At 43.9% G+C, this 9803-nt stretch overlaps 1 protein-coding gene across 1 annotated transcript in view; it reads right to left on the bottom strand.

Annotated features, from left to right (window-relative positions):
* Nucleotides 1–5213: 5213 nt before the first annotated feature.
* The window catches only part of GAL (galanin/GMAP prepropeptide), a 22996-nt gene continuing 18406 nt past the window's right edge, over nt 5214–9803 (bottom strand). Inside the window, exon 7 of the mRNA XM_015406927.1 lies at nt 5214–5275. Coding sequence (XP_015262413.1) covers nt 5214–5275 — 62 coding nt within the window. The remainder of the gene's footprint in view (nt 5276–9803) is intronic.

Raw genomic sequence — 9803 nt, forward strand, 5'->3', positions numbered from 1 at the left:
GAGATCTCTTAAAAGTCTATTCACCTTAAGTGCATCAGAGCAAGCACCCATACTGGTTAAAAGAGATTGTAAATATGTGATCCTTAGGTCCATGTACAGATTACAATGCAGGAGAACATGAGTGGTAGATTCCACGCATTTCTTTCTGCATGGGCAGTATCTGGCCAGATGAGAAACCTTGTTGAATCTGCCGAATAAGATGGCGGACGGCATGGCATTACATCTGGCCAGGGTGAACGCTCTACGTTGTTGAGGGACCTGCAGAGAGGATAGATACGCAGCCATCATCCCTGTTGTAAGGGGAATCTCAAAATTCAAGGGAGAGCAGGTTTTATTGGCTAAACTATATAAATTTTGGCGCTCCGAGTCTAACAACCTGTTTTTAATCTGTTGGAATGCAACCGCAAAAGGCAACGTGGACAGGAATTCCAAAGAGAGACCCAATACTTTAATTTTCCCTTTGATATATGCTGACCAGTTTGAGAGTTTAAGCTCGGGGAGCATGTGATGTATGAGGCTCCCATGTTCAAAGTTATAATGAAGGCGGAGCCAGTATTTAAAGGTTGTAAGCCACGCACAGGTTTCCATCAGGGACGAGCCAGTTTCCAGATATATGACCGCGTTCGATACACAATTTGGTAGGGCCATGATTTTATGCAGAAATTTGGATTGGACTCGTTCAATGGCGTGGTCAAAAGCTCTAATCCAGATTGGGATGCCGTACAATAACTGGGAGCTGACTTTGGACCTAAAAATTTTGGTTGCAGCTGGCACAAATTGGTTGCCCCTGCGGTAAAAGAAACGTGCTATGGTGTGTCTTTTTACTAGTGCTTGAGATTAATTGTCTAAGGAAATAATATAATAACCAGGACTCTCTTTTCACATCAAATTCACTGCTGTAGCTAAATGGGTAGCTGTCTGTAGCAGCAAAATAAAACACCAAGTTCTGTGGCATGAAATTTATTTATATTTAATTTATACATCTGATGGCGTGAGCTCTGACTCATGAAAGTGCATGATAGAATATGTTTGGTTAGTTTTTAAGGTGTCAATGGACTTATGTTTTATTTTACAGCCTATTTGTTTCAAAGGTGGGTTTCCTGAATGGAATACTTTTCTAAAATCCTTAAATCACACACCAAAGTGGAAAATATGTAGTTAATATACTATTAAAAGGTAAAGGTAAAGGTTTCCCTTGCTAGAAAGCCAGTCGAATCTGATGCGGTGCTCATCTCCGTTTCTAAGCCGAAGAGCCAGCGCTGTCCAAAGACATTTCCATGGTCATGTGGCCGGCATGACTAGACGCCAAGGCACACAGAACGCTGTTTACTTTCCCACCGAAGTGGTACCTATTTATCTACTTGCAATTTCTTGCTTTCGAACTGCTACGTTGGCAGGAGCTGGGGCCAGAGACGGGAGCTCACTCCGTCATGCAGCACCCGGGTCTCGAACTGCTGAACTACTGACCTTCCACAGCCTGCAGTTCAGTGTCTTAACCCCTTGAGCCGCTGCAGCCCCTCAATGTACTATTAAGTTTGTATTATTTCATGTTTGTCTACTGTGTTAATACAGCACCATCAATAGCACTGTATAGAGGAACATTAGCAATAGTGAAGACTGAAAATTAAGACAGATGGGGGAAAGGCAAAAATAACATTGGAAGATGGTGAGTCATCAAAAAGATGTGTTGGGGGAAGGAATGTGAAGGAAGGGGTCTGTGAAGGTGTTTTGGGCTGGAGTTCCAGACGTAGGAACTTGCAATGGGGAATGAGTGAGGATTAAATGGCGAATGAGTGAGCTTGCAATGGAGTCACGAATGAGGATTAAATTACCACAAGGATGCCACCCCACAGCCTAATTCCTGTCAAGTGGCATTCAACGCTGTCTATTTATGTGAAGTCACATTCATATCGATGGCTTTAATGGTGTCTCATCTCACTCCAGTATTCAACAAAAATAATTATGTTTCACTGGCCTTCTAGCCCAACCTCAACAGACTGTGGAAGCTAAGCAGGGTCTGTACTTGGATGGGAGACTCCCAAGAAATACTCTCCAGAGAACTGCAATGGTAAACCTCCTCTGCTTCTCACTTTCCTTGAAAGCCTCTTGATGAGGTCGCCATAAGTCAGTTGTGACTTGACAGTACATATGTACATAGCCTATTGCTACATCATGTTGCACAGCCAACCTATTTAATTTCTCATTTCTATCATAGTCTCACCCAGCACATTACTCACAGCTGTGTGACTGCTGCTATTGTGGATGCCCCCAGGCCACTCCTACTAACCTATGTACCGTCTGCCCATGTGGTGTGAGTGTGAGACTCTTATCTTATTTTACATGTAGTTACAACTGCTAAAATATTGTATGCTAAATATTGGAGAAGAAAGGAGACACCTTCAAAAGAAGAAATAATAAACCAATTACTAGAAACTGCTGAAATGGACAAATTAATTCTAATTTTGAAAAGACATAAAGAGAAAATTTTTGAAGAGACATGGTCACAAGTGGATTGAAGAATATAACAAATGAAGCATGATTATAACCAAAACAGAGGACAATAAGAACATTAACAATAAAATGTGCAAAGCTCTGTTTTACAATATAAGTTGCAGAATTTTTTTTTTATATAATGAGAGAGGTACAGATAACAAAACAGTCTATTCAAAAAGGTGGAGAGATTTTCCCATTTTGTGTTTGTTTTGTGTTTTTATGTATATTGTTTGTGTATGTTTGTTGTTATAAAATAAAAAAAATTATTAAAAAAACCAAGGACCCCCTTGTACGGGGACTTGTGCAACACTTCATTAAGTTCATGAACACCCCAAGGTGGCCCGGCCAAGCCAAATGCTCAAACTGTCCCAAGGAGGTACTGAACGCCGTTTTGTGCTCATCCCCCTCCCTTATGTGTACCCTGAAGTATGTGTCTCTCAGATATAGTTTAGTAAAGATCCAGCCCTGCGAGGCCTCCATGAGCAAGTCTTTGATGAGGGGGAGGGAGTAGGTATTCGACCCATCTGAGCTCTGAAAAGGCACAGGAGATAGAGCTGCTAGAGGAGTGAGTCTTTTTATTTACTTTCAGCTGAGGTGATTTAGCTGAGAGGGTACTGTGTGGGGGTGGGTGGGTTTGGGAGTGTGTGGGTGAGTTGTGAGTTGTTGCAGAGTCCTGGCTGCTTGAGATGGGGTGTGAAAGGGTCATTGTTTGACTGTAATTGAGTACCTGGGTGAATTTGAATAGCTGCTGACCACACCCTCTGCTGGGGGAAGCTTCTATTTAAGGCAGCACCTTGCCAGAGGCATGAGCCGAAGGGTGAGAACCAAAGGGCTCTTGGCCTGTGGCTCTTAGACTAGGGACTCTGCAGGAAGCCCAGGATGAGTTAGAAAGCCAGACCCCTAGTCTCCTTGGGTTCCCAGTAAGGTAAGTAGACTACTACAAGGAGAACCAAATAAATACAAAGGGGTTTTAAAAGGGGGGTTATATATAATTATTATTTTAAAAGCAATTATGAAGCCAGAATGCCAGCAGGGGGTTGGGGGCTATCCAGTGTTTTGCACGGAGTGTCACATGTATGACTACCTCCCCACTGGACAGAAGTCTTGGGTGTGCGCTTGGTGTAAGGAACTCCTGGTTCTCAGGGAACGAGTTTGCTCCCTTGAGGCCAATGTGGCAGACCTGGAGAAGCAGAGACAGTCAGGCGCATGGGGAAGACTCTTGGGGACTTGTTAGATATGTCCCACTCTGGTTATGGCAGCCCCGCCACTGTCAGGGAGCATGAGGGTCTAGAGGAAACAGGGCACCATGCTGCAGATAAGGGGAATGTGCCCTCAGAAGAGACCTCTTCTGCAGCTGGTGAATGGGTATCCTTTCGCACCAAGGAACCATCCCTTGGCAGGGAAGGAGGGGGGCTCTTGGTAGTTGGTGATTCGATCCTTAGGCAGGTAGACAGCTGGGTGGTGAACCCAGGTACTGACCGTATGGTGACTTGCCTGCCTGGTGCGAAGGTAGCGGACATGACGCGTGTTCTAGATAGGCTGGTAGATAGTGCTGGGGAGGAGCGAGTGGCTCTATGTTGGCACCAACAATGTGGGGAAATGCAGTTGTGAGTTCCTGGAGGAAAAATTTAGGCTGCTAGGCAGGAAACTCAAGGCCAGGACCGCCAAGGTCCTCCAATTGAGGTGACTGATTGAACTAGATGGACTTGACCTCTTGTTTCCCTTTATATAAAGGATGTACAGGAGGAGAGACTGAACTGCCCATAAGCCACAAAGGACCACTTTCTAACTATAAAAGATTGCCACCGTTTGGAGGTTTTTGTGAAGCAATACATAATGTGAAATAATTATTTTTTGCCACTGTTATTCGTATTGTACTTGTTGTAGAGTCAAAAGTCAGTCAGTCAATCTTTATTATGGCCCATAAGCCATACAGAAGCAGACCTAAGTGTGAATTCAGCCGCAGCGGGGGACTCCCAGCTGGCGGCTGGAGTGCGCGCGCGCCGCATCCACGTCACCCGGAAGTGACGCGGGCACGCTGGGCATGCTGGGGGCGGGGCCACGACCATCTGAGGGAAAACCAGATGACCGTGGCCCCGCCCCCAGTGTGCCTGCGTCACTGCCGGGCGACGTGCACGTCGGGATGGAGTTCCCCCCGGGGTCTGATCTGCCAGCAGCAGGGAACGGGCCTCTGGGGCGAGGGTTTCCCTGCCCCCCGGGGGGATTTGGCAAGCCTACGCAGACCAAACAACCTCAATTACCTAAAATATATATCTACATATATCATTCAACCTAGTGCAATAGAAAATGAAAAGGGATAGAGGTTATCAGAGTAAATTATACACAAGACAAAAGGAGTCACAAGAGTTTCCTTTTTGGCCGTGATAGTTTTGACTGAGTTTCCCAGGCATCAGTGCTAACCCTTGAACAGGAAGTGATCTCTAAGTGGGATAGAAACCCTCCTTGTCTACATAACCTCTGTAGAAGCTCCAAATTATTATAGGAAAAATGAAACGAGATGCAGCTGCTAATTGTTTTTTTATTTTGTCATTTATCCAAAGTCAAATATTTCTCAAGGAAAAGTTTTACATTATGACATCACAGGAGAAAGAAAAGACAAAAAAGATTTATTATGGGTAACTGAGTAGAAGGTCAGTGTAAACAATAGATTACATTTTATTTTGTTCAAAATTCCAAACAGCATATAAATACATTCTCTTTCAAGACTGATTTGTTTCTTCTGAAGAAACTGTTGTAGATATATTGTCAAGAGCACCAGTTTCTGCAAAATAAATAAAAAGATATTAAGATATGTGTGATCATACATCAAAGAAAGAAGGGGGGAAGAGTGCTTAGCCTTAAATGTGGACAAGTCATTTCTTAAGTGACAGAAGACAACAAGGTCTTGTATATTTTCCCTCAGAAAATCAAGCAAAGCTACACACGCACACACATTTTGCTATTTAAATTTCTTGACTCAATCTATATACTAACAGTGACACTGCAGCTGTGTAGATGCAATACCAAGGCAACAAAGACCTGGTCCAGGACTAAAATTTAATGGTAACTTCAGCATATATACAAGAAAACTTGAGTGAAGGCAAAAATTCTGAGCATTCCCACTCAAACCAAAGAAGGTTGCCAAATAACTGAGAGGTGAGTGACTGTTGGAATTTAAGAATGTCCTACAGTGTCGTTACTGTATTGTTTCTTGTGGGACCAGCCCCTTCTTTTCTTTACTGCCTTGCTATGCATTACTCACAGGATACTTTTATTTTACTGTGACATCTTTAAAACTTTGTGTTTGATTGCTATTGCAGCATGCCCACAGCAAGGCAAAATACTTTATCAGGAAAGGAAGCATGGATTTGAGCAGTTTTCACTTGTTAAAGGAGGAATCCCTCAGGAAAATGGTTAAAGTATGGCTCTTCTGAATTCTGAAAATAATTTTCAAATTATAATCTCAAAACCATTGTGTTTGCCAGAGGATCATTAGGAATCAAAATGCCCATCTGCATGGCGGTACGAGAGATATGCCAGGGCTCTTTTTGTAGCAGGAACTCCTTTGCATATTAGGCGACAGGGCTTTTTTTGTAGAAAAAGGCCAGCAGGAACTCATTAGCATAATAGGCCACACCCAACAGCAGAAATTCATTTGCTTATTAGGACACACCCCTGACAGTACAGCTCATTAGCATATTAGGCCACACACCCAGACACACTCACCTTTTGCTTCTTATTCTGTTTACTTTGTTTCTTGTCAAAACCCAGGGCCTTTTTTGTAGCAGGAACTCCTTTGCATATTAGGCCACACTCCCCTAACGTAGCCAATCCTAATGAGTTTCTGCTGTTGGGTGTGGCCTATTATGCTAATGAGTTCCTGCTGGGTGTGGCCAACTCGGGAGCCAGCCGGAACTCCGTTCCTGTGCGTTCCTGCCCCCAAATAGCCCTGTTAGGCGACACACCCCTAATGGTGACACTCCCCCTAATGTAGCCAATCCTCCAAGAGCTTACAGAGCTCTTCTACAGGGGCTACTATAAGCTCTTGGAGGATTAGTACCACATACTTTGCACCAACAGTATAGTATTCCCCTGACAGAAGAAAGCAGTGATGCATGCAGTGTCTGACCAGAAGACTGTCAGTCAGATGGAACATAGTGTTTCACATTCAAACACCCCCGCACACATCCATGTTCAAAGTGGTAAAGGAAGATACAATACACATGTAATGCATATATAATTTATAAAATTGTTTTTAACTTGTTGTTCCCTGCCCTGAGCCTTGCTGTGCAGGGGAGGGTGGGCTCAAAGTCTAATAAATAAATATTTCCCTTGATTATTGAGCGATCATAATGAAATCTGGAACGTATGTTCTCTGTCATAACTCTTTCTTCAAAAGCAAATGCAAGCTCTCCTCCGCACCTGCACACACATTTCGGAAGAACGGGATATGAATGGCAGGGAGGGAGGGAGCCAGTGTTCCCTCTAAGCTGAGTTGGTGTGAGCTAGCTCACAGCTTTTTAGCCTCTGGCTCACACATTTTTGTCTCAGCTCCAGAGCAAACTAATTCATGCAGCAGCCAAATCGCTCGGCCACAACTTTCATGTCAGTAGCTCACAGAGTAGAATTTTCGCTCACAAGACTCCACAGCTTAGAGGGAGCTTTGGAGGGAACGGTTGCTGGAGAACTATTTGCCAGCCGCTTTTTATCTCCTTCCTGCCTGCGGGCGAAGAGAGGCCAGAGGCACAAGCTCTTCTTCATGAGCTGAATGCCAAGAGCTCTTAGCCCTTGGATTAGCCAATGGCTCGCAGGCCTCTGTTTTCAAATGAGCCAACCGCTGAATCCAGATCAGGCCAAAGACTGGAATGTAGTTTGTCATTTTCTTTATTGGTTTATTTATATTGCGTCTCTCTCTTTTACTGTTGTAAGCTGCTTTGGGTCCCTTCAAGGGAAAAAAAACCCCACAGGATATTTAAATAAATACATTTTAATACAATATCTATAGGAAGGGCTCTTATACTTTATAGAAATGTTGCTTTTGCATAGCAAATTTAAAATATTAAATTATAATATTTTGCTAATCCCCCCATGCTGATATCCTTACAGCCTATGTCAGTGGTGGCAAACCTTTTAGAGACCGCGTGCCCAAACTGCGAACCAAAACCTACTTATTTATTGCAAAGTGCCAACACAGCAATTTAATCTGAATACTGAGGTTTTACTTTAGAAAAAAAACTCATACGTTAATTTAAGATGATCCAAACAAAGTCAGGAAGCAGTGATGCATGCAGTGTCTGACCAGTCAGATGAAGCATAGCAGTGTTTCAAATTCAAACACCCCCGCACACATCCATGCTCAAAGTGGTAAAGGAAGATATAAAACACATATAATGCATATATAATTTATCCATAGGTTCGCCACCACAGGCCTATGTAATTGCTCTGTCCTCCAGAGGCAGTATCTCTCTCTGAATACAAAGTGCTGAGGGGGCTTTAGCCCTCGTGCAGGGCCGGCTCACTCACTAGGCGAACTAGGCGGTCGCCTAGAGCAGGACGGCCCTTAGGGGCGCCAAACTGAACCCTGCCCCATACTCTGGGAGTTTCTTGATTTTTTGTGTTTTTCATTCTTCCTAAAATGCATTTATTTTTGAAAATTGGTGAGCGCACCGGGGCGGGCGCCAGAAGGGATCCTCGCCTAGGGTGCAAAAGAAGCTGGGGCCGACCCTGCCCTCGTGTCCTGATTATAGGTCTCCCAGGGTTGGCCCCCTGGTGGTAGCAGGGAACCCCCGGTTCCAGCCTCTCATTTCCCACCACTGCTTGGAACAGCAGCAAGAGAAAAAATTAAAAAGTAATGGCCATCAGGTTGATGGCATGACATCACTTCCAGGAAAAACTTGGAAGTTACGTTAGGTAAAGGTAAAGGGCTTCCCTTGCTCGAAAGCCAGTCGAGTCCGACTCTAGGGTTGCGGTGCTCATCTCCGTTTCCAAGCCGAAGAGCCAGCGCTGTCCGAAGACGTTTCCGTGGTCGTGTGGCCGGCGTGATTAAACACCGAGGCGCACGGAATGCTGTGACCTTCCTACCGAAGCAGTACCCATTTATCTACTTGTAATGTCTTGCTTTCGAACTGCTAGGTTGGCAGGAGCTGGAACCAGAGACGGGAGCTCACTCCGTCATGCGGCAGCTCGGGTCTCAAACTGCTGAACTACCGACCTTCCAGCCTGCAGTTCAGCGTCTTAACCACTTGAGCCACCGCAGCTCAAGTTACGTTAGTCCCCTCTAAGTATTGCCAGAAACGCTGTCATTTTACAATAAAGTTTATGGTGATTCCTAGAGAGGTATGATGTACCTTTCGGGTTTCCCCTAGAAGTGATGCCATGCCATCACTGATTGCCCCCCATGTCCCTGCCCCCAGTCTCTTGCAGGTTGCCAGGCCACCCTACCACTGTGAGAAGCAGGATTCTGGACTAGGTGGACCACTGGTCTGATCCAGCTCTTCTTGTGTTTTTACCGATTATATATTTCTTATCATAGCTTCAATCTTTTGAATAATTGTGCTGTAATAAACCTATATTATTATTGGGAGACTCAAAGCTTGCTGCTCCTCAAAGGTAAATATCTAGTATTTCTCATGGTTTTGTGACCTCTGTGTCTGTATCTAATTCCACACTGAGAAAACATATGCTGCAGAATTGGCTGGCTTTGAATCAAAGGCTGTCTCATTGCCAACAGTACTATCATAATGCCTGCAATTACAGAGCTTGCCTTTCATCTCAACATCATTATTCCCTCCTAGCACAAACAATTTCTAAACAGCATACTTTTCAGGAGACAATTTCACGTAGCCAAAAAAAACCCTGATGAAATTTTGGAATAATACAAGAAACAATTTATTACATCAGTAATTTTCTGAAATGATTAGGAAGCCATTTCGAACTGGGAAATTTCCTCCTTTGATTCTTCGTACTAAAATTTCAAGCAAAATGCTGAGACCATGCTAAATGTGAAGGGAAGTTTCGCATTATCAGAGATGGTAATTAAACATGTTGCTTTTCAGCTTAAACAGAACAGTTATGAATTCAATCAAACTTTGCCACTTGGATGGAACTACTCCAGAAATAAACAATGTGACAATTTAAGAATTGCAGTTTAAAATGAAAATTATTTTTTTCTTATTCTTGCCTTGGCCCATCCCTCACAGGTTTTGTTGTTGTTCTGTCGCACAGTCAAGTCCGACTCTTTGCGACCCCATGGACACTATCACGCCAGGCCCTCCTATCTTCCGCCGTCCACTGGAGTTTGCTCAATTTCA

This window comes from Gekko japonicus, unplaced genomic scaffold, assembly GCF_001447785.1.
Source record: "Gekko japonicus isolate JY-2015 unplaced genomic scaffold, Gekko_japonicus_V1.1 scaffold1331, whole genome shotgun sequence".
Classification (NCBI taxonomy): domain Eukaryota; kingdom Metazoa; phylum Chordata; class Lepidosauria; order Squamata; family Gekkonidae; genus Gekko; species Gekko japonicus.